Below are 25,571 nucleotides of genomic sequence, written 5' to 3' on the forward strand. Positions count from 1 at the left end.
ATCCGCCTGCTAATGCAGGGGACACGGGTTCAAGCCCTCGTCCGGGAAGATCCCACATGCCGCGGAGCAACTAGGCCCGTGCGCCACAACTACTGAGCCTGCGCGTCTGGAGCCTGTGCTCCGCAACGAGAGGCCGCGATAGTGAGAGGCCCGCGCACCACAATTAAGAGTGGCCCCCGCTTGCCACAACTAGAGTAAGCCCTTGCACAGAAATGAAGACGCAACACACCAAAAATAATTAATAAACTCCTACCCACAACATCTTCTTAAAAATAAATAAATAAATAAAATATCTGAAACTACAAATGAATAGAAAGTATACTATTTAGGGCTTCCCTGGTGGTGCAGTGGTTGAGAGTCCGCCTGCCGATGCAGGGGACACGGGTTCGTGCCCCGGTCCGGGAAGATCCCACGTGCCGCGGAGCGGCTGGGCCCGTGAGCCATGGCCGCTGAGCCTGCGCGTCTGGAGCCTGTGCTCTGCAGCGGGAGAGGCCACAGCAGTGAGAGGCCCGCATACCGAAAAAGAAGAAGAAAGTATACTATTTAGAAATACACAGATTTTAGGGAAAAGATTTGGAAGTGGTTGCCTCAAGGGACTGGAAGTTGGGAATAGGGATAGATGGGGTAAGGGACAACTGTTTATCGTTTGACATAAATTCAAAATTTTTTTTTCAGTGCCTACCATATCCCAGACATGGTTGTGGGAATTTGATTAGAAAGCGTGAACAAGGAATCCTGTCTGATAAAGCTTACATTCTAAATTAAAAATAAACATTTAAAAATCTTCCATAAGTAAAATAATTTTTTTTTTTTTGTGGTACGCGGGCCTCTCACTGCTGTGGCCTCTCCCGTTGCGGAGCACAGGCTCCGGACACGCAGGCTCAGTGGCTATGGCTCACGGGCCCAGCCGCTCCGCGGCATGTGGGATCCTCCCAGACCGAAGCACGAACCCGTGTCCCCTGCATCGGCAAGCGGACTCTCAACCACTGCACCACCAGGGAAGCCCAGTAAAATAAATTTTAAAAATGGTAAGCAAAGAGCACAGCACAGGGGCTGGCAAATAGTACTAAATAAAAGAGTTACCAGTTACAATTTGAAGGCCTCCAACTGCCATGTTGGAGAACTTACTGGAAGCCAGGCATTAGGGCAAGTGTTTTTCCCTACTTCTCATTTTATCCTCACAACAAACATGGTATGAGGTAAGCACTGTTATTATCCACGTTAGTCTCAAGAGTTTAAATAACCTGCCAAAATAATTAGTGAGAGGGGACTGGGATTTGGGCTCCGTTTGTTCAAATCTATAGCCAAAGCACCCAACCATTACACTACTATGGCAGTGAATAGGATAAAGCTGGAATTTGGCAACTTGTGGTTGGATCCAAGACTTTAGACTCATGAGTGCCTGACTTTGGGGCCCAACATCCCAAGTTTGGGGTGTATAAGCTGGTAAGGAAGGGCCGAGGTGGCCTATACCAACCCAGAGGGAGCCCCAGAAATGGATCCTCAGGCACTTGCGATGACCTTCACTGTGGGAGATGACAATTACCACCTACAGAAGCTTCACATTCTGAGAAATGGGTATCAAACTGAGGCTAAAGCCTGGGACACTCCCAGATTAGGAGTCGAATTGTCAGGATTATCCGTGTTTACTTGAGTGCCTTCTATATCAGGTCACTGTTCTGGAACAGGTTAGAACTGGCAGTTTGGATTAGTGTAGGGGATGTGGACGCAAGAAAGTGACAAGACTTGGGGATTGATTTGACTGGTTGAGAAGACAGGGTTACCCCAATTTACACTCACTTTAACTCTACCCTCCCCGCACCCCGGGGCTATACACGGGAATGGTGAAAGAATCCCATTGCAGCGTCAACAGAAATGTCTTGCAAACTGGGAAATGCGGGGTGAAGGGGTGGCTGGGGCGGGCCAGTCGGTAATTTGCCTGACGTCACACAGAGTTAGTGGGACTGAATCGTCCAGGTTCCCAAAGGGGATCTTTCACTTGTTAAAAAAAAATGTGCTTATACTTGCAATTTTTTACAACGAGCGTAAAATTACTTCTGTAATTTTATATGTACGTGTGTGTTTAAATAAAATCAGAAAGAAACCCGAGAAAGCCCCTCAACCGCGCCACTCACCATCCAACGCCAGGCAGTGTCTGCCCCGCCCCATCCTGCAGACTCCAGTCTTGAGACCCGCCCACAGGGATCCCGCAAGACCCCGAGCGGCACGTGGGCGCGGCCCTGGGCGCCGAGTTGCGGAGCGTGCGCAGAAGGCGTCGGAGGCGCATGCTCTGTGGAGGTTCCGGCTCGGCGGCCCGGCGTCCGCGCTAGCCTCTGTGGCCAGCGAAGTCCTGGCGGGGCCTCGGGCATGGCGGCAAGCCTGTGGATGGGCGACGTGAGTGAGGGCGGCCGCCCGGGTCTGCGGAGCAGGAATCTTAGTGTCACGAGGGAGAAAGGGACTGAGGAGGAGGGTCCTCGGATCCCAAAAGGGTGGAAGTGAATGGGCGGGGGAGTTCTCTTAGGTGACTCCAAAGCGGGTCCCAGCATCTAGGTGAAGGGGCTGATTCGGAGTGGGAGGGGCCCTGGCGCCCCGCCTGGGTTCACGCCAGGGAAAGAGGGTGGGTCTTTGGGCGGATAGAATGAGAGGAATCCCAAGGATTGAAGAGCGCCCGTGGTTGTAGGACTGGAGGGATGGGGTTCCTAAATCCAAAGGGGAGACTTCCTCAAAGGAGTAAATTTGAAGGGAAGGAAGGCAAGGGACTGGGAACGCAGGCTTCAGATCACACCGCAGACGGAAGCCTCTTCACCCCACTCCACTCCCGCCCGCAGCGTGCAGCAAACCCCGGGCAGCGGGGGAGGGGCTCCGGATGCGGGAATGAGGAGCCTGGATGCTGGCCTGAGCCGCTCTGCTCTTGTGTTTACGCAGCTGGAACCCTACATGGATGAGAACTTCATCTCCAGAGCCTTTGCCACCATGGGGGAGACCGTGATGAGCGTCAAAATTATCCGAAACCGCCTCACTGGGTACGTTCTCTCCTTCCGTCTCAGCCTCAGGTCTCCTCAGTAGATCGCGCTGCAAGTGTCATTCAGGAGAAGGTAAACATCGCAAGAGTCGGGGCTTCTCACCCCTAATAATGTTATTGTAATGATATAAGCATTTGGGGGCTTGTTAAGAGGACGTATAGCGTATTGCTGACTCGAGCCAAACTGGTTTTGAAAGCTCTGTCTGCTGTGTGACCTTGATCAAGTTATTTAACCTCTTCCTCTTCACCTTGCCTGTAAAAATGGAGATAATAAAAGCACCTACCTCATAGAGTTCTGGTGAGGATTAAGTGCCACTAATTCACATTCAGCGTTTAGAACGATGTCTGGCATATGGTATATGCTTGGTAAATATAAACAGATTATGATCTGCTAGGTAATAAGCACTTTAAAATCACAAAAACCTCTGAGCTAAGTACTGTTATTAGAGAAGCTTAACAACTGTCTTAAAGTTACACAGCTTTTAAATGAGAAGCCAGGACTGTAACTCAGCTCTGTTCTCAAAGCTCATGAGTGCCCTTAACTCTTATGTGAATAAGATGCTACCTATGTGCTGCTGTTCTAGATTCCCTGGATACATGGCTGAAACTAGCCAGACGTAGTCCCTCCTCTCGTGGAGTTTACTACATGCTAATGGGGGAATGAGGTAATAAATAAGTATACAAAACGAAATGCAGAGAATACTTTCAGATAGAAGTGCTCTATTGCCTCCAGTTTCTTCTTTCTCTCTTAGGAGCTTAGGTTTCCTTAGGGTTCTAGTTAGAAATAACAGGATTCCTTTATCAATTTGACAGTGTTTATTGAGCATCTACTCTGTGCCAAGTACTAAAGCAGCTTGCTAAAATGTCAAATAGTTGAAAAATACAGGTGAGAGATACGAAACGTGGCCAGGTTTTTGGCTGTTTGGTGAACAGGTACTTTGTGTATTCAGAACCCCGGTACCCAGGGACGGATTTTCTGACTGGTAGAGCATGCTGGCCTAAATGTTTTTCTTCTTGTCCCTGCAGACAGAAAACCCCGATAATCAGCTACTGGCATGAAAATACATTCTGTAATACTTTATTCTTTTTAAAACAGTGATATAGGTTCTCATATTTTAATCTTCATTAAGAATTGGAATTATCCTTTCATACCATTGATTACTAAACTCTAGCTGATTTTTTATGGTGGCATTTACAGACACATTATATGTGCATTCTGTGTCATATGACAAAGACTTTGAAGTGGCGTATAAGAATACTGTAAAATAAATAAACGTAAATTAAAAACCAGGAACTGGGAAAATACAGGAAAAAGGTAAGACCCAGGAAAAAATAATATGCAGCAGAGCATAGTGCTTAAGAATATAGTGATTGGGGACTTCCCTGGTGGCGCAGTGGATAAGAATCCGCCTGCCAATGCAGGGGACATGGGTTGGATCCCTGGTCTGGGAAGATCCCACATGCCACGGAGCAGCTAAGCTTGTGCACCACAACTACTGAGCCCGCATGCCTAGAGCCCGTGTTCCTCAACAAGACAAGCCCCCGCTTGATGCAACTAGAGAAAGCCGGTGTGCAACAACGGAGACCCAATGCAGCCAAGAATAAATAAAATTAAAGCTTAAATAAAAAAGGAAGGATATAGTGATTGGTTGCAAAACAATGTGAATGTACTTAATACCACAGAACTGTACACTTAAAAATGGTTAAAATGGTACATTTTATGTTTTGTATACTCAACGACAATTTTTAAAATTCAACAAAGAAAAAAAAAGAATGCAGTCATATGTGGAGCAGCCATGTCTCTCATCACTGGTGGGACTATAAAATAGTATGACCCCTGGGGACAAGTGTCTGGCAGTTTTCTTTTTTCTTTTTTTTTTTTTCGGCCATGCCGCACGGCTTGTGGGATCTTAGTTCCCCAACCGGGGATTGAACCTGGGCCCTGTCAGCGAAAACATCGAGTCCTAACCACTGGACCACCAGGGAATTCCCTGGCAGTTTCTTAAATACACCTACCACCATATGGCACAACAAGTGTAGTCCTAGGTATTTTTATATATGTATATATATATATTTAAAACATCCATTTATTTATTTGGCTGCGCTGGGTCTTAGTTGCCATGTGTGAGATCTTCATCGTGGCATGTGGGCTCTTTTTTTTTTTTCTTTCATTTCCCTGACCAGGGATTGAACTTGGGCCCCCTGCGTTGGGAGTGGGGAATCTTAACCACTGGCCCACTGGGGAAGTCCCTAGTCCTAGGTGTTTACCCAAGAGAAATGAAAACATGCATCTACCAGAAAAAGGACTTGAAAAAGGATGTGCGTGGCACGTTGGACAGTGGCCCCAAACTGCAGTCCAAGTATCCATGAATAGGTAAATAGATAAATAAATACTGGTATATTCATACAATAAAATACCACTTAGCAATAAAAAGGGACAGACTACTAATATAGTGACAACATGAATGAATCTTAAACACGTTGTGCTAAATTAAAGAAGCCTTACTGCATTTACATAAAGTTCTAAAATATACAAAATTAATCTGGTGGAAAGAACTCAGCATCTTGAAGAATTTGTGCATTTCATTGCATGTAAATTTAACCTTAAAAGGAAAAAACTAAATCATTGAACTCTAGTTAATAATAAGCATGTTAAAGTAATTGAGGGAAGTATACCAATATCTGCAACTTACTTCGAAATATATCAGAAAATAAGGATGATAAATGGGTAGGGGCATGGATGGATGGATAGTTATGTGATAAAGTAAGTATAATAAAATGTTCATTGTAGGTGGTGGGTATATATATATATATGGTGTTTGCTATGCAATTCTTTCAATTTTTATATGTGGAATTCTTCAAAATAAAATGTTCAGACTGTCCTGAATTCAAATCCAGCCTTTGGCACATACCAGCTGTGTGGTTTAAGGCATATTGTATAATCCTAAATCTCAGCCTCCACATCGAAATAGGAGCAATGGTTTCATTCCCTCATAGAGTTATGTGAGGATTAGGTGAGATGGTGCATGTGAAGTGGCTAGCACAGTGCTTGGACCGCAGTGGGTGCTCAGTGATGCTCAGCTCTTACTGGTGGTGGTCTTTATATCTGTGAGCCTTAAAATTCTAGCACACACAAGACAGAAGGCACAGAGTTGGCCCACCATTCCTCTAAGCGTCAACATTTATGGAGCTCATAGACTGTGTTCTGAGATCCTTGGGCTCAGGTACTGCCCTTGTCCATACCTTTTGGCTTGGTGTCCGGAAGGTTATTTGAACTGAGTATCATAGTTCCAGAGAAGTCTGGTTTATTTCACTGGTGATAGCTTTAAGGAGGCAGTTGAGGAAAATTAACTGTTTTCAGTATAAATCTCTTAGGAGGAAGGGATGTCAGAGGATCTAGCCACATCCTCCTACATATGTCTCTTAGTGATGCTTTAAAAAATAGAACACTAGGAATCTCACGGACATCCCCCAATTAGGTAAGGTCCATAGATTTACGTTGTCCAAATAGATTTCAAGTTTCTAAATAGGAACCATGTTCTTCAACTCTGTATCAGCCTGGCCGGTGGTAGGTGATCCAAAAAACCTTTTAAATTATGAAAAGTTTAAAACAAATGTAGAAAGAAGAGTACAATGAACTCTCATACAGCCACCCCCAAATTTCTTTTTCTTTTCTTTTTTTTTTTGTAAATTTATTTGTTTACTTTATTTTTGGCTGCCTTGGGTCTTCCTTGCTGCCGCGGGCTTTCTCTGGTTGTGGCGAGCAGGGGCTACTCTTCGTTGTGGTGCGCGGGCTTCTCATTGCGGTGGCTTCTCTTGTTGCAGAGCACGGGCTGTAGGCGTGCGGGCTTCAGTAGCTGTGGCATGTGGGCTCCATAGTTGTGGTGCATGGGCTTACTCACTCCGTGGCATGTGGGATCTTCCCGGACCAGGGCTCGAACCCATATCCCCTGCACTGGCAGGCAGATTCTTAACCACTGTGCAGGGAAGTCCCTCAACACCTAATTTCAAAAATTGTTAATATGTTGCCATATTTTTCTTATCTACCTGTCTATAAAGATAGATTTAGATAGGTATTTTTTTTTTGCTGAACCATATGAAAGTAAATTACAGGCATTATGACATTTCACTGCTAAATATTTGAATATACATTGCCAATAACTGGACATTCTGTTACATACCAACAATGCTCATATCACATTAACAAAATTAATGATTCCCTAATACCACATAATGGTCAGTCTACATTTAAATTTTTATGATTGTCCCCAGAATACCTTTTATAGCTTTTTTTTTGTTTTTTTTTTTAATGAATTAGGATCCAGTCAGAGATCAGATCCTGTATTGCATTTAGTTCTTTTGTCTCTTTTTAACGTAGAAAAGCCCACTTCTTTCTTTTCTCAGAGCACTGACTTTTTAAAGACGTAGGATTGCCTTACATAAGGTTCTACATTCTGGATTCTGGTCCTGCATTCTGGATTTGTTTGCTTCCTTGTGGTGGTGTTTTACTTGTTCTGTTCCTAATATTTCCTATAAACTGGACATTAGATCTAAAGGTTTGATTGGATTGCATAGTAAACATTAATAGTATGGGCTCTGATTAGAAAAGGATTTTTTCCTCCCTTCAGGCCCAGACTCAGTCTCTCATCTGGGTATCACATCTTTAACCATTCTCTTTTTCTGTTTTCTTTCCAGGATCCCAGCTGGCTACTGCTTTGTAGAATTCGCAGATTTGGCCACAGCTGAGAAGTGTTTGCATAAAATCAACGGGAAACCCCTTCCAGGAGCCACACCTGTAAGGACACTGAGATAATGATGATGTCACCATTTTTATCGTTATTGATAACTCATTTATTGAATCCCAACTGTATATTTTATTTAATCCTGTAACAACCCTAAACAGTAGGCGTTGTTATCTTTGACAGACCAGGAAACTGAATCACAGGGAAACGGAATAACTTACCCAAGGCAACACAGGTAGTAAGTAGCAGAGCCAGGATGCAAACTGAAGATTGGTTGCCTCTAAAATCCATTCCCTTTTCACTCTGCACTGCTGCCTCCATAACGGAAGACTTGAAACTCTAGACCTCTTGCTTGAGAAAGCAGAACAGGCTGGCAGCAGTGAGGACACTTTTCAAGAGAGTTACATTCTGCTCTTCCCACAGTTACTTAGCTTACAGCTGCACCACGCTGGCACACCTGGGCTCATAGAACCATGGAGCTGGCAGTGCTCTTAGCGGTCATCCGTGCAACCCCCTCCTTTTATACAGGAGAAAAAGCTGAGGCTTAGAGAGGGGGAGATATTTTGGCCAAGGTAATTTATTTCAGTTTTTTTCAAATATTGTTTGACTCTTAAAACACCTTTCTCTGTTTTAGTTTGTTTGTTTTTGAATTTCCAGGCAAAACGTTTTAAACTGAACTATGCCACTTATGGGAAACAGCCAGATAACAGGTAAGTACAGAGTAGCCACAAGGTAGCTTCAAGTCCCAGGAAATGTCTAGATAGAGACAAGATGCGTCACTGTGCTGGTCACTCCCAAAGAGGAGAATGGGGAGCTGAGTTTGGCCCTGCTTTGCCTCCCTCCTAAGGTCGACCCCCTCCCATCCCTATTGGTGGACGCTTCCAGTTTGCTTCCAGTCAGGGCCCATGTCTTCTCTATATTTGGTCCCTCCCCTAGTCCCATGACTGCTCACAGTATTGACATTTTATTCAGTAAGAATCAACCTGTTGTAGCAACATAAATTGATTGAGCATTCCAAACTGCTGTCTGAAAGCTTGAAAACAATGTATCAAAAGCTTTAGATAGAGTTGTACCCTTTGAACCTGTAATTCTGCTTTTCAGAGTTTATTCATTGATGTGTGTAAAGGTTAGCCTTGAAAGTGTTCATTGATATCATATGATATCACAGTGGAATCTCAAAAAAGGATACAGATGAACTTATTTACAAAACAGAAGTAGAGCCATAGACTTAGAAAACTAACTTATGATTCCTAGGGGATAAGGGGAGGGAGGGATAAATTGGGAGATTGGGATTGACGTATACACACTACTATTTATAAATAGATAACTAATAAAAACCTACTGTGTAGCACAGGGAACTCTACTCAGTACTCTGTAATGGCCTATATAGGGAAAGAATCTAAAAAAAGAGTGGATATATGTATATGTATAACTGATTCACTTCACTGTACACCAGAAACTAGCACAACATTGTAAATCAACTATACTCCATTAAAAATTTTAAAAGAAAGTATTCATTGAAGTGTTACATATAATGGGCAAAATTGGGGGAAAACCCAAGTAATCTAATAATAGGGAAGGGGTTTAAATTACAATATGTTCATTATTTGGAATGCTGTGTATCTGTTAATGTACCATATAGCAGAATACTCATATGTTAAGACGTTGGTGAGATGCTAAAAGTGAAAAAAATGCTAGAAACAAAACGAGTCGTATCCAATTTTTGTAAATTCAAAAGAAGAAGCCAAAGAAAAAAGACAAAAGTATATATCAAAGTGTTCTTAGTGATTACCCTTGAGTGGTTGGATTATTGGTAATTTTAGTTTTCTTTTTCCTTTTGTGTATTCTGACTTTAACTTGAAATAAAATAATAATGTTTGCTTTTTTTTTTCTTAAAGAATTGTTCTAGAACAGGGGTTGGCAAACTGTGGCCTAATTTTGTTATCACCTGCAAGCTAAAGATGGTTTTTACTTTTTTTTTTTTTTTTTTTTTGGCTGTGCCGTGCGGCTTGTGGGATCCTAGTTCCCCAACCAGGGATTGAACCTGGGCCCTTGGCAGTGAGAGTGTGGAGTCCTAACCACTGGACCGCCAGGGAACTCCCTTTACATATTTACTTATATATGTATGTATGCATGCATACCATGCCATGCCATGCCACGTGGCATGCGGGATCTTAGTTCCCTGACAGGGATCGAACCCATGCCCCTCTGTGGTGGAAGCGTGGAGTCTTAAGCACTGGACCACCAGGGAAGTCCCCTCTTTACATTTTTAAAGGATTGTGAAAACAGACAAAGAAAGAGCAATAGAGACCAGAGGTGTCCCCAAAGAGCCTGAAATATTTACTATATGGCCTTCATAGAAAAAGTTTGCTGACGCCTGTCCTAAAAGTTGAGGGATTTCATGTGAGCACATCTTGAGGAGAGAAGGTTCAGTTCTCATTTTCCCTCTGCCTTTCACCATTTGAATTGAAAATACGCGGTGAATACAGAATCTCTAGTTTTATGTTTTGAGCACCTCTGACGTGTGCCCCTGTCTGCACTCATGTAATGCTTGAAGCCAGACAGGCGTTATACAGTGGGTGAGCGACTTGGGGCGGGGGACTCCTTCCGTAACTCTTCTGCCGGGACTGCCAAATGAAACAGATTAGGACCTGGTCAAGGACCCATCAGATGTGTTGTTGCCTAAGGCGGCCCAGAAAAGATTTACCTAGAATGGGCCAAAAGAGCTCATCAGAACAAAAGTTTTGGTCTTTGTCTCTGAATTTTGTTCTCTCTTCTCAGCCCCGAGTACTCCCTCTTTGTGGGGGACCTGACCCCAGATGTGGATGATGGCATGCTGTATGAATTCTTCGTCAAAGTCTACCCTTCCTGTCGGGGAGGCAAGGTGGTTTTGGACCAGACAGGAGTGTCTAAGTAAGGCCTTCGTTTTATTGATGCCTACCCTGTTGGTTGCAGCATTTATCTCATAGATGGAGGTGTGGTAACGAGGCCCTGTTGCATTGTGGTTAAGAGCACAGGCTCTGGAGCTAAACTGCCTGGTATGAATCCCAGCCTCAGTACTGCCCAGGGATTATGCAGCAGACAAGTTACTGAACCTCTGACCTTGTTTCCTCATCTGTGAAACGGGACTGATTAATAGTTTCTGCATCTCTCGTGGGGTGGTTTAAGGATTGAATGATGTAATATAAATGAATCAATAGGAAATGCTTTATAGGTGTTTCTTCTTTTATTTATTATTGTTACTTTAAAAGTGGAAAGACCTCAGGAAAGGTTTATATGTATATATGTTCTTTTTCATATTCTTTTCCATTATGGTTTATTATAGGATATTTATATAGTTTCCTGTGCTGTACAGTAGGACCTTGTTTATCTATTTTATATATAGTAGTTTGTACCTGCTAATCTCAAACTTCCAATTTATCCCTCCCCCACCCTCTTTCACCTTTGGTAACCATAAGTTTGTTTTCTATGTTTGTGAGTCTGTTTCTGTTTTGTAAATAAGCTCATCTGTATCATATTTTAGATTCCACATATAAGTGAGATCATACAATATTTGTCAGGAAAAGTTCTTTCTTGATCTGAGTACTAGTTATGAGCTTGGGCTTTGAATTTGAATCCTGCTTCTACTACGACTTTGGGCAAGCTATTAAACCTCCCTGAACTTTGGTTCTGTCTTCAGTAGGATGTGGATACTCCCTTCATCAAGTTGTTGGACAGTTTAATGAGATAATCCTGGGAAAATGCTCAGCACAGTGCCTGGGAAGTAATAAATGGTCATTAAATGTTAGTTATCATTCATTTACCCCCCAAGTGGAATATGCGTTCAGGAGAGCAGGAACCTCACCTGCTTGTGACTGCTGGGTCCCAGGGCCTCGTGTAATACCGAGCATACTCGGTAAATATTTGCTGAATGACTTTCTATGACTGTTACTACTGCTGCTACTACCATAATGATAATAATAATACTTTCAAGTAGATTGGGAGGTAAGCTACTATTTGGGAAGAAGCCCTATCAGGACAGTATGGAAGAGACTGGTGAACTGAAAGTGGGAATTGTGCAGATCTTGGGATCCTCCAGTGCTTGAATCTCACGTGGCTCTGTGGCACCCCTCTGCTCATGCGGCTCTCAGCCCTGCGCATGTGGTTTGATGGACTCTCTCCCTTCTCAGCCCCTTTTCCATTCTTAGGCTTTACCTCCATCACATTTGTGATCCAAATAGTGTGTGTTTTTCTTCTGCAGGGGCTATGGTTTTGTGAAATTCACAGATGAGCTGGAACAGAAGCGAGCCCTGACAGAGTGCCAGGGAGCAGTTGGACTGGGGTCTAAACCAGTGCGTCTGAGCGTGGCGATCCCTAAAGCGTGAGTTCCGCGCTGGCGTGGGGGCCAGGGAGGGCTTCTGGACTGATCCCCACCCACACACGCCTCGTCTGTTGTTGATAATCAGGGCGTCCACGTGCTGAATGGGAGGCTGCCAGGAGATTCAGTTCAGGCCACAAATAATGAGTGCCTGATATTTGCCAGGCTGGGTGCTAGAGATGAGCTAGCATAACCCTGCCCCTCCAGAAGCTCGTAGCTGGGGAGAGAGCTATGACTGGGGGAGGCAGATGCATTCAGACGTCGCTGGTAGCAATGCTGGAAGAGCAGTTTGGGTCTGCAAACTTAATGTCCCTGCTCTTTGCCCAGTAGTGCTGCTGTTAAAAATTTATCCATACAGTTAATAAGAATTGAGCAGAAAGAAGAAAGTTACACTTTTTAGCCAATTTTAGCCTTTTTTATATCAATGAAACCTACAGACCTCTTATGAGTGTCCCTTGCTATGGGAGTGGCTAAGAATTCATGATATAGGGAACATGATATAGGGAATTCCCACAAGCTGCGTGGTGCGGCCAAAAAAATTAATGATACAAACACAAGAGTATACGTACATCACTATTGTACCTGTCACTCTGTGCAGAAAACCCTTCTTTCCTTACAACTCCAAGCAGGTTTTTTACTCAGATGTAAGACAGTTTTTCTCTACATATAATCTTCCATCCTTTGGCTCAAGCAATGGTTCTGAACTAGGGGTCATTGGAACACCTGAAGACAAATTTGGTTATCACAACTGGGGGAGAGGTGCTGCTGGCATCTAATGAGTACAGGCCAGGGATGCTACTAAACCTCCTGCAGTGCACAGGACAGCCCCTGTGACAGAGAGCAATCTGCCCCCGCCATCCAAATGTCAATTTTGCCAAGGCTGAGAAACTCCGTGTTAAAAGTAGAAAAGTGGCTGCACTCTTAGGGCAGAACTTCCAAATGGCCATGTTTTTTAAAGCAGCAAAAGATTTGGAGGCTCTTTGCGGTTTAACAATGTTTAATACATGGAAGATCAGCTTGAGTGACTCCCCTCCTTCAAATATTATTTGTTTTGAGCCATATTTTTTAAAATATTTATTTATTTATTTATTGACTGCATCAGGTCTTAGTTGCGGCGCACGGGATCTCTAGTTGTGGCATGCAGGCTCAGTAGTTGCGGCGTGTGAGCTCTGTATTTATGGCACACAGGCTCAGTAGTTGTGGTGCGTGGGCTTAGTTGCTGTGTGGCATGTGGGATCCTAGTGCCCCAACCAGGGATTGAACTGGCCTCCCCTGCATTGCAAGACCAGTTCTTAACCAGTGGACCACCAGGGAAGTCCCTGAGCTCTATTGTGTATATAAAAGCATTAAAGAAAATATTTAAAAGAAAAGAATGTTCTCATTACTCTAAAATGACTGCTTATAATTTCTCGGTTCCTTTCCAGGCTTCTCCATAAGCTTCTGTGATGTATAAATATAGATATAGATGTAGATGTAAAAACACACACACTACATATATTTGGGTCAATTTACATGTGGTAGATTCATTTCTTTATTCATTAATAAAAAATATTTTATTTATTTATTCATTCATTCATTTGGCTTCATCGAATCTTAGTTGCGGCTCATGGGCTCTTCATTGCAGCACACAGGCTTCACTCTAGTTGTGGCCCTCAGGCTCCCGAGCATGCGGGCTCAGTAGTTGCAGCACACAGGCTCTAGAGCGCGAGGGCTTAGTTGCCTGTGGCATGTGGGATCTTAGTTCCCCGACCAGGGATCAAACCCGTGTCCCCAGCATTGGATGGTGGATCCTTAACCACTGGACCATTGGATGGTGGATCCTTAACCACTGGACCACCAGGGAAGTCCCTCTTTATTCATTTTTAAATTACAATAACAGTGCTCACTCTTTTTCTTCCCCAGTTTACTCATTATACACACTTTGCCATTGAGTTGCACAGTCGTCGTCATTGTAATATTTTTAATAGCTGCAAGATATTGTTTTGATTGTATATTCTGTCTAGCAGTTCCTCTGATGTTCACTATTTTGGTTGTTTCTGCTGTGTCACCATTTATTCAGTCAACCATAATGAGTCCCTACAACTGCAGCCCCACCCTAGACTTTGAAGTTGTAGCTATAAACGAGGGAAACAAAGTCCCTTCTGCAGGGAGCTTATGTTCTGTTACATCTATTTCTTCACTGAACATTGTCAGTATTTGATGCCTGCCTGTGGGGAGTGGTCCTCAAGCACTGGGAATTGAAGGTGATAAGAGTTCCCTTCGAGAGTTAGCCTGTAAGAGCTGAGTGTGGAGAAACAGAAGAGAAGTGTGCAGACACAGGCCAGAGAGACTGTACCTCCAGTGACCTGAACATGTCAGGAGGGAGGTGGACTCCTTGGACACATGGCCGGGGTGGGGGGTTAGCATGGAGGCGAATGTTAGCAGTTTCCAGCCTGGCAGTGGGCGGGGAGAGGGAATCTGTGCCGTCAAACTTCATCAAGCCACCCCGTCAGGAGGTGATGCTAAGGAAATGAGATATGGTCTGTCTAACTGCTCTGGCTGAGTCCTGCTCACCAGGCAGACATTAAACTCACAAGGAACTTGGGAAGAGCTCATCACACGTGGTTTTTTACGTTTTTGAAAGCAGTGGATCCTTTGCAGGTTTGACATTCTGTCTTTGGTTAGCAGTGGCTGGGATAGCCATGCAATCAGAGAAGAAAGCTTTCTGCTGACCCTAGGCCTCAGCCTTGATTGGTGAATGCAGGAAGTGGGGGACAGGCAAGGGGTCTTGAGTCTGTCAGGGCAGGAGCTGTATGTAGTGGTGTGGTGGTAGGAGTGTGAGCCTTGGAGTTAAATTTGGCTTCATTCCTCTGTGTAGTCTTGGGTAAATCACTTAACTTTTCAGAGGCTCAGTGTTCTCGTCTGTAAAATGGGAATAATAAATAATAGCTGTATCACAGAGCTTTGCAGGACTTAAAATAGGAAACTATGTATGACAAATAATGGGCATTGGGGACTTCTCTGGTGGTCCAATGGTAAAGAATCCCCCTTACAATGCAGGGGACACAGGTTCGATCCCTGGTCAGGGAAATAAGATACCACATGCCACGGGGCAACTAAGCCCGTGCGCCACAACTACTGAGCTCACGTGCAGCAACTAGAGCCCGCGTGCACCAAACTACAGAGTGCACGCACTCTGGAACCTGCGCACCACAACTGCAGAGCCCACGTGCCCTGGAACCTGTGCGCCACAACTAGAGAAGAGAAAACCCACACACCACAACTAGAGAGAAGCCCGCGCACCGCAACGGAAGATCCTGCATGCCTCAGCGAAGATCCTGCGTGCCGCAACTAAGACCCAAAGCAGCCAAAAATAAATAAATCTTTAAAAAAAAAAATAATGGGCACAAATCTCAAGTACCTACTCCACAAACGGTAGCTTTGACTACAGTTACAGGCTACTAAAACGCTTCTCTTATGTTTTTGCAGGGAAAAGGTGATAAGATATTTTGTAATTTAAAATGCTTCTTGGATCATTATAAATCCAGATCCTCCAGGCTATGTTCACCTGAGCCTTTGTGGCTGGCAGAAAAACAGCCCTCTAAGATCTTGAGAAGGGGAAAAGTCAGTACTAACAAGGTTTGACAAGAGAGACAAACCTAACCATTGAAAACTCCCATCTTTTTTTTTTTGTTTTTGGCCGTGCTGCATAGCCCACAGGATCCCAGTTCCCCGACCAGGGATCGAACCCAGGCCCTTGGCAGTGAAAGTGTGCAGTCCCAACCACTCGACCACCAGGGAATTCCCGAAAGTTCCTATCGTTAAAGCTGGGCTCTGGGACCAGACTGCGTGGGTTTGAATCTATTATTCGCTGTGTGACTTTGGACAAATGATGTAACCTCTCTGTACCTCAGTTTTCTCATCTGTAAAATAGGAATAATGGTATATTTACTGCATAGCACCATTGTAGGGATTAAATGAGTTAATCTGCGTAAAACACTCAGAACAGTCCCTGATCATATAGTGTTATGGAAATGTTTGCTTATTTGTTTATTTCTTTCTTCTTTTAAGGAGCCGTGTGAAGCCAGTGGAATATAGTCAAATGTACAGTTACAGCTACAACCAGTATTACCAGCAGTACCAGAACTACTATGCCCAGTGGGGCTATGACCAGAACACAGGCAGCTACAGCTACAGTTATCCCCAGTATGGCTATACCCAGAGCACCATGCAGGTAACCGTGATTTGGCCGGTCTGGCCCTCTTGGGTTACATCATCCTGTAGAGACCTGGGTGATTCTCCAGGATGGGATGGGTAAGGATGGGAGCTTGGGCTTCAGAAAAAAACAGAAGGAAAGATGAAGCAGCTTAATTCCTCTTATTAAAAATAAACAATCCTAGTCATGGGCCAGGATTTCACCATGCTTCTCACCCACCTCTCTGGTCTCTTGGCAGACATATGAAGAAGTTGGAGATGATGCATTGGAAGGTAAGAAAGGAGTCCCTTCACTCAGTGCGTAAAATGTGAGTGTCACCCGAGGGGGTAGTGCAGATCTCAAAGCACCCTGGGGAGCAACTGACAGGGGAGGGAACCCTGACAGGATATAGGTCTGTAGCAAAGACACCATTGCCTTATATTTGTTTCAGTTTGTAAAATTCATTTTTTTCATTTCATGTTTTAATTTTTTCCCATATATCTTTAAATTACATGTTTTTCTCACTCAAGTAATAGTTATTGAAAGTTTGAAAAATACAGTAAAGTATTATGAAGAAACTGAAAATCACCCCTGATTTTTCTACATAGTAATAGCCATTATTACTTTTTTAAATTAAAAGTTTATTATGATTTTTACTGAATTTAACAGAAGAAAAAGAAAGGAAAACCAGAGGAATTGCTAACCTTCAGACAAATGTTTTTTTCAAATGAGATATTCGTACTTCTTAAAGGAGTCTCTAAGGTTTGCAAAATTATAAAAAACAAGATTTTTTTCAACATGTTTCTGAACAGATGTTAGGTTTAAGGTTTAAAGAAGTAAAATAACAGTTGTCATAAAATCAGACATTGATTTCTAAGTAAATAAAACTTTATGTCAGATAGATTTTAAACTTTGAGTCTTTTTCTAAGTCTGTTTGAAGAATTATTCTTTAAGAGAAGGTCAGGGGCTTCCCTGGTGGCGCAATGGTTAAGAATCCACCTGCCAATGCAGGGGACACGGGTTCGAGCCCTAGTCCAGGAATACCCACATGCCACGGAGTAACTAAGCCCGTGCGCCACAACTACTGAGCCTGCGCTCTAGAGCCCGTGAGCCACAACTACTGAAGCCTGCGTGCCACAACTACAGAAGCCTGTGTGCCTAGAGCCCGTGCTCCACAGCAAGAGAAGCCACTGCAGTGAGAAGCCCACGCACTGCAGAGTAGCCCCCGCTCGCCACAACTAGAGAAGGCCTGCGCACAGCAACAAAGGCCCAACACAGCCAAAAATAATAAATAAATGAAATAAATAAATTCATTTTAAAAAAAAAAAAGGAAAGAGAAGGTCATAGGAAAAGTGTGATCTGTAAGCAAAATATCCTTTAACGGAAACATCTGCAGGCAAAAAACAAACTTGTCTACTTTGTAGCATTTTTTTTTCAAATTTAATTTTTATTTTCAAATTGGGAGGTAAGCTTATTTAAATATTAATGGGAAAATTGCTAAGAGGAAGAAGAGGGCAATTATGTATTTAGAGGGATTCATACAAATGATTAAACTGTTGACCAGCAGAAGAAACATCTTCTATTGGATAAACCAAATCTGTTAGTGGGAGGGACAGCTATTATCATATTAATATCTATTGGGAGAAATGCCATATAATTCATTAAAATGTTTTAAAAAACTATACCTATAGGAATATTATATATACTTCATAGCATTTTTTTGTTTTGTTTTGTTTTTTTGTTTTTTTTTTTTTTTTTTTTTTTGTGGTACGCGGGCCTCTCACTGTTGCGGCCTCTCCCGTTGCGGAGCACAGGCTCCGGACGCGCAGGCCCAGCAGCCATGGCTCACGGGCCCAGCCGCTCCGCGGCACGTGGGATCCTCCCGGACCGGGGCACGAACCCGCGTCTCCTGCATCGGCAGGCGGACTCCCAACCACTGCGCCACCAGGGAAGCCCCTTCATAGCATTTTAAAGCACTCTCACTTATGTGCTGTCATCTAATTCTGGCAGCAGTGACCCTAGGGGTGGGCTGAGCAGGACATTGAGCTCCAGTTGGCGGATGGGGAGCTGGCGATCCTCGCTGTCTTCTCAGGGTCACACAGTGAGTTAGAAGCAAGGTTGAACCTGGGGTCCCTGTCTTTCTATCCTCAGTCTCTCACCGTGTCCTGCAGGAAGCATTGCATTGCCTCCTTTTTAAAGAAATTATCCTGATTGTAATAATATTTGTGTATAACGCCTTAGAATTTTTCTATTTCTTTCTCGTCCATTAATAGTATAATAATAGCCAACATATTTTGTGCCAGGCACTGCTGCCTGTCAACACTTTGATGAGTAGGCACTGTTATAAACCCCATTCTACAGAAAAGAAAAACTGAAGCTTAGGTAGTTAATAATAGCTAACAGGTTGTACTATATGCAGGGCATTGTTCTAAGCACTTTACATGTATTAACTCATTTTACCTTCACTACGGCTTTGAGGTAAGTACCACAATTATCTTGATTTTACAGAGGCGAAAACAGGTAGAGAAGTTAAATTACTTGTTCAAGGTCAGCATAGTTGCAAGAGGTGGACTGTCTTGGAACCCCTGCAGTCTTGCTCCAGACTTCATGCTCTTTACCACAGAGTTATAATTTCTCCCTTTTTTTTTTTCTTGGCCACCTCGCATGGCTTGCGGGATCTTACTTCCCCCACCAGGTGTTGAACCCGCACCTTTGGCAGTGAAAGCGTGGAGTCCTAACCACTGGACCACCAGGGAATTCCCTAACACCTCCCATTTCAACCTAATAGCCACCCAGTGATGGGACACCGCAGGGACTGTCATCCTTCTTCATCTATCCCTTGGCTCAACAGGCCATCCTCCAGGCCCAGTCTCCAGAGTGAGGAAGGGCGCTTTATTGTACGTGTGTCCATAGAGTTCCACACACCCAAATGCCTGCCCTTGGGGATTCTCCGGTGGTCCAGTGGTTAGGACTCGGGGCTTTCACTGCCATGGCCTGGGTTCTGTCCCTGGTCGGGGAACTAAGATCCTGCAAACCATGGCATGGCCAAAAAAACCCCAAACAAACAGACAAATGAAAAACAACAAGAAAACAAATGCCTGCCCTTGGTGGATCCCTTTGCTAGTCTGTTCCCATATGCTGATACCTCCACTGAGTGGAGTGACTAGAGTTTCCATATGGAGATGCTGTACGTGCTCAAAGCCTCAACTCATAATTTAGATTAAAATTACAAGAGAGGGCTTCCCTGGTGGCGCAGTGGTTGAGAGTCCGCCTGCCGATGCAGGGGACACGGGTTCGTGCCCCGGGCCGGGAAGTTCCCACATGCCGTGGAGCGGCTGGGCCCGTGAGCCATGGCCGCTGAGCCTGCGCGTCTGGAGCCTGTGCTCCGCAACAGGAGAGGCCACAGCAGTGAGAGGCCCGCGTACCACACACACACACACAAAAAATCAATAAAATTACAAGAGAAAGAAATATCCCTCTGGTGGCAGAAACGGACACAGTACTTATGTGAAAAGATTCACCACTGACTGGTTGATTCAGCACTCACTGGTTGATTCTTAAGAGTAGCTGAGGGCTTCCCTGGTGGTGCAGTGGTTGAGAGTCCGCCTGCCGATGCGGGGGACACGGGTTCATGCCCCAGTCCGGGAGGATCCCACATGCCATGGAGCGTCTGGGCCCGTGAGCCATGGCCGCTGAGCCTGTGCGTCCGGAGCCTGTGCTCCGCAACGGGAGAGGCCACAGCAGTGAGAGGCCCGCGTACCACAAAAAAAAAAAAAAAAGAGTAGCCAAGAAAACTGGAAACAATTTACAGAAGGGACTTCCCTGGTGGCACAGTGGTTAAGAATCCGCCTGCCAATGCAGGGGACACGGGTTCGAGCCCTGGTCCGGGAAGATCCCACATGCTGCGGAGCAACTAAGCCCTTGAGCCACAACTGCTGAGCCTGCGTGCCTAGAGCACGTGCTCTGCAACAAGAGAAGCCACGGCAATGAGAAGCCCGCACACCGCAACGATGAGTAGTGTGCGCTCGCCTCAACTAGAGAAAGTCTGCTCGCAGCAATGAAGACTCAATGCAGCCAAAAATAAACAAATATATAAAAAAGGGGAAAAAATATACAAAAGAAGCACAAATGGCCTATAAACCACAAGAAAAAAGAATTTAAACATACATTATTTGTGTCAGTCAAGGTTCTCCAGAGAAACAGAGCCAATAGGATATACGTATTTATAATCTGTAAGGTGGGCCAGCAAGCTGGAAACTCAGGCAGAATTTCTGTATTACTGCCTAGAAGTAGAATTCCTTTGGGAAACCTTGAGTTTAAGGCCTTAAGGCCTTTAATTGATTGGCTAAGGCCCACCCATGTTATTGAGAGTAATCTTAAAGTCAGTTGATTTGTTGATGTTAACGACATCTACAAAATATCTTCATCTAGACTGGTGTTTCACCAAACTGGGCACCAGTAACCTAACCAAGTTGACACATAAAACGTAACCATCACATTGCTAATACTAGTAATCAAATACAAATTAAAATATACTATGTTTCTGTAAAGAATTCTTATAATGTTCATGTCCATTGAATCAATTTTACCTGAAAGATTTTATCCCAAAATGATATCAGTACAGATAAATATCTAATAATAGGGGATTTGTTAAACAAATACAGTAAGGTTTTTGTTTGTTTTAATAAAATTATTTATTTATTTTTGGCTGCATTGGGTCTTAGTTGCTGCGCCCGGGCTTCCTCTAGTTGCAGAGAGAGGGCTACTCTTCATTGCGGTGCGCGGGCTTCTCATTGCAGTGGCTTCTCGTTGTGGAGCACGGGCTCTAGGTGCGCGGGCTTCAGTAGTTGTGGCACACAGGCTTAGTTGCTCCGCGGCATGTGGGATCTTCCTGGACCAGGGCTTGAACCCGTGTCCCCTGCATTGGCAGGTGGATTCTTAACCACTGCACCAACAGGGAAGTCTGGTAAGGTTTTTCTTAAGATTTTTTGTTTGTTTTATTAAATCATGTCTTTCTCTAATAATATTGACATAGGAAAATGTTCTCAATGAAAAAAGTCCTGAAATAGGATATACAGGAAGATCCCAGTTAGGGATTTTTGTTTTTTATTTTGGGGGATATAATTCACATAACATAAAATTCACCCTTTTAAAGTGTAGAATTCAGTAGTTTTTAGAATAGTCACAAAGTCTTGCAGCCATTACCACTAATTCCAGAAGAAACCCTGTGAAACCCCTAGCAGTCACTCTCCAATATCCTTTCCCTGGCAACCACTCATCTACTTTGGATTTACCAATCCTGGACATTTTAAATAAATGGAATCATGTATGATGTGTGGTCCTTTGTGAATGGCTTCTTTCACTTCTTTCACTTAGTGTTTTCAAGATTCATCTATGTTGTAGCATGTCATTCATTTCTTTTTATGGTTGAATAATATTCCGTTGTATGGATATCCATTTTGCTGATGGACATTTGGGTTGTTTCCACTTTTGGTATCATGAATAATGCTGCTATGAACATGCGTGTATAAGTTTTTGTGTGGATATAGAAGTCTTCAGTACTCTTGGGTATATACCTAGGAGTGCATTGCTGGATCATGTAGTAAACTCTTTTTAACCATTTGAGAAATGGCCAAACTTTTCCAAAAGGGCTTGGAACATTTCCATTCCCAGTAGCGTAAGAGAATTCCAGTTTCCCTGCATCCTCACCAACAGTCGTTATTTTTCATTTTAGCTATCTTAGTGGCTTTGAAGTGGTATCTCATTATGGTTAGAGTTGCACTTCTCTGACGGCTAATGACGTTGAGCATACTTTCGTGTGTTTATCGGCCACGTGTATATCTTTTTTTGAGAAATGTCTATTCAAGTCTTTTGCCCATTTTTAAATTGGGTTGTCTTTTTGTTGAGTTGTAAAAATTCTTTCTATTTTTTTCTAGTAGCTTTTATCTTTGAAGATTGTTTAGGCTGTTTTGGGTGCCTTGCATTTCCATACAGATTTAATGATCAGCTTGTCAATTTCTGCAACAACAAAAAAAGGCAGCTGCGATTTTGATAGGGATCGCATTGAATCTGTAGATCACTTTGGGGAGTATTGCCATCTTAACGATACAGGTCTTCCTCGACTTAATGTTAAGTCAAAAATGCATTTAATACACCTAACCTACCGAACGTCATAGTTTAGCCTAGCTTAAACAGGCTCAGAACACTTAACATTAACCTACAGTTGGGCAAAATCATCTAACACAAACCCCATTTTATGATAAACTGTTGATTTTCTCAATTTATTGAATACTGTAATCCTAGTGAAAAACAACAGTTTCAGTGTATTACTTGTTTACCCTCGTGATCATGTGACTGCTGCTGCCCAGCGTCACAAGAATATTGTACTACATATCGCTAGCCCGGGAAAAGATCAAAATTCAGTTTCTACTGAATGTGTGTCACTTTTTTACCATCGTAAAGTTGAAAAATCGTGAGTTAAACCATCATTAAGTCGAGGACCATCTGTATTTGTCTTCCAGTAAGAGTACGTGGGATTTCTTTATTAAGGTCTTTAATTTCTCCAGTTAATTTTAAAATGTTTTAATGAATGGGTGTGTACATTTTATTTTTTAAATTAATTAATTTATGGCCACACCCTAGGCATGCGGAACTTCCCCAACCAGGGATCGAACCCATGCCCCCTGCTTTGGAAGCACGGAGTCTTAACCACCAGGGAAGGCCTGGGTGTGTGCATTTTTGTTTTTGTTTTTGTTTTTTGCGGTACGCGGGCCTCTCACTGTTGTGGCCTCTCCCGCTGTGGAGCACAGGCTCCGGACGTGCAGGCTCAGCGGCCATGGCTCACGGGCCCAGCCACTCCGCACCATGTGGGATCTTCCTGGACTGGGGCACGAACCCCTGTCCCCTGCATCGGCAGGCGGACTCTCAACCACTGCACCACCAGGGAAGCCCTGGGTGTGTGCATTTTAAACCAACAGTACTGAAAGGAAAATATAAAATGTTATCAGTCATAGTAACTGAGGATTCTTTTAAACTTTTTGAATTGTGAAATATAAGTACATGGAAAAGTAGATAAAACATGTATAGTTTGATATGTAATGATGAAATGCCCATGAAACCTTCATTCAGGTCAAGTGGAAACATTGCCAACATTCCCACAGTCACAACCCCCAACCCCGCTAAGGAAAACTACTTACTGTATTGGGTTTTGTAGGGACAAAACTCTTTATAGTTTTCTCACATAGATATGCATCCCTAAGTAGCAGGGTTTGGTTTTGCTTGTTTTTGAACTTCAGTGCCATTGTACTGTCTGTACTGTCTTGGTTCTTTCATTCAATACTCAGCATTTTATTTGTGAGACTCATCCAAGTTGGATGCAGCTGAGGTTCATCTTCAGTTCCCTCCTAAGGGTAGTTTGTTAGGGGTTTTAAAAAAAAAGAAAACTATTATGTATTTTGTCATGATTTCTAGTGAACAAATGCCACTATTGCAATCAAGAAAGACGAGTTTAAAAATACAGGGCTTGGTGTTTCAGCTCCTGTATTTGACCATAAGCTCTTTCATTAGACATTCATTGTTCTTGATTATTTTGTTGATCACTTTCCAAACCCCAATTGAAAAACAGGACCACACCAGAAAATCCGGTGCATGTGACAGCTAGAGACGTGTAGTGTTTAATAAATGTGGAGTAACAGCCGCCATTATTTGAGTTCTAATTACATGTGTTACATTCTGAGTACAGGTGACCCTTGATCAGCTCAACAGTTAGGGGCGCCTACCAACCTCACAAGTCAAAAATGCACATGTAACCTAGAGTCAGCCCTCCCTATCCTGTTACTCCACATCTTCAGATTCAACCAACTGTGGACAGTGTAGTACTGTAGCATTTACTCTTGAAAAAATCCTCATACAAGTGGACCCACGCGGTTCACACTCATGCTGTTCAAGTGTGAACCGTGCATTACCCTGTTTTCATCCTCATACAAAGCCTGCAAGGCAGTGCTGTCAGCCCACGCGAGGAAGGAGGGTACTGAGTCTCTTGTGGCTGCTGAGTGCTTCTCCCCTCTGCGCCCCCTGAACCCATCCTTGCTTCTCTTCCAGACCCCATGCCACAGCTGGATGTGACTGAGGCCAACAAGGAGTTCATGGAGCAGAGCGAGGAGCTGTACGACGCGCTGATGGACTGCCACTGGCAGCCCCTGGACACAGTGTCTTCAGAGATCCCCGCCGTGATGTAGCCAGGACAAGACACAAGCCAGAGTGGGCTTTGTGAGGGAGCTAAGAGACTCCTTTTTTAAAAAAAGATTACTTCAAGAACTTTTACCTTTTTTGAAATTTGTAAGATTTTAGTAATCAACTGTTTCCTGAAATTATGAATACTTCCTGGGATACTGCTGCCTTCATTTGAGCCATTTGAGTTTGAAAATGAAGGGACCAGCTGTTAGGAGAGGGATGAATGAGGTTCCATTTTATCTTTGAACAATAATCATTTATCCAGGTAGGGTTGTCTACACTCCTGGGGATTAAGGATTAACCACCAAAGTTAAGTTCCTAAAACCAACTTCTTAGGTGACAGGCACATTACTCCTTAAGGTTCTCTTGAGGTCAGAGTGCATGGACTGCCTGCAGGAACGGTGCCAAATGGTGGGCAATTATCTGCTTTCAGGTATTCCCTTCCCCCAACAAACTTGCTTCCAGTCTGGTGGCTAGGCAGAGTTCATCATTCAGACTGGGGAGGAAGTGGCCCATTGAGAGACGTGTTGGGGCCAGCTTAATCTAGACCAAAAGTCCTGGATTGTTTTAGGTAAAGCCTGTACCATCTGTGCCAAGCCCACCTGTTAGTAGATATTAATCCATTTATATATAGGAACCGGTAATTCAGAAATATAACCTGACCATGAGGCCAACCATCACCAAACCATATTTTGATGCCAACCTTACACATCTCTGTATTTATTTTCCAAATAAATTAGGAGATCCCATTTAACTTACCACAAGGACCCTCCTGAAAAGCCTTACCTATAGCTTCGTGCTAGGAAACGGGGGGGGCCCCCCCCGCCGGCGGCGGAGTATGCCGCCCCAGGACGTTAAGTACCAGTCCTGCGCTCAGCCTGAATTCTCACTCAGCAAGAGTAATACAATTGCAATTATAGAACTGATCGTTTTGTTCCTTTCTGAGATCAACCTTTTTTTCAGATATTGAGACTATAATTCATTCTGAGTCTTACAGAGTATTTAAATAGGGAATAACCAACAATCTGCGGGACATCAAGAAAA

General features: G+C 43.6%; 1 protein-coding gene across 1 annotated transcript; it reads left to right on the top strand.

Moving 5' to 3' along the window:
• The first annotated feature begins 2,286 nt into the window (after positions 1-2,286).
• TRNAU1AP (tRNA selenocysteine 1 associated protein 1) lies at positions 2,287-25,564 on the top strand. Its single transcript, XM_060017345.1, has 9 exons — positions 2,287-2,394; positions 2,926-3,023; positions 7,718-7,817; positions 8,422-8,474; positions 10,546-10,677; positions 12,005-12,124; positions 16,172-16,334; positions 16,555-16,588; positions 24,396-25,564. The coding sequence occupies exons 1-9, from the start codon at positions 2,368-2,370 to the stop codon at positions 24,530-24,532; spliced, it is 864 nt and encodes a 287-aa protein (XP_059873328.1). The 5' UTR covers positions 2,287-2,367; the 3' UTR covers positions 24,533-25,564.
• The last annotated feature ends 7 nt before the right edge of the window (positions 25,565-25,571 follow it).

This window comes from Delphinus delphis, chromosome 1 (genome assembly GCF_949987515.2).
Source record: "Delphinus delphis chromosome 1, mDelDel1.2, whole genome shotgun sequence".
Classification (NCBI taxonomy): Eukaryota; Metazoa; Chordata; class Mammalia; order Artiodactyla; family Delphinidae; genus Delphinus; species Delphinus delphis.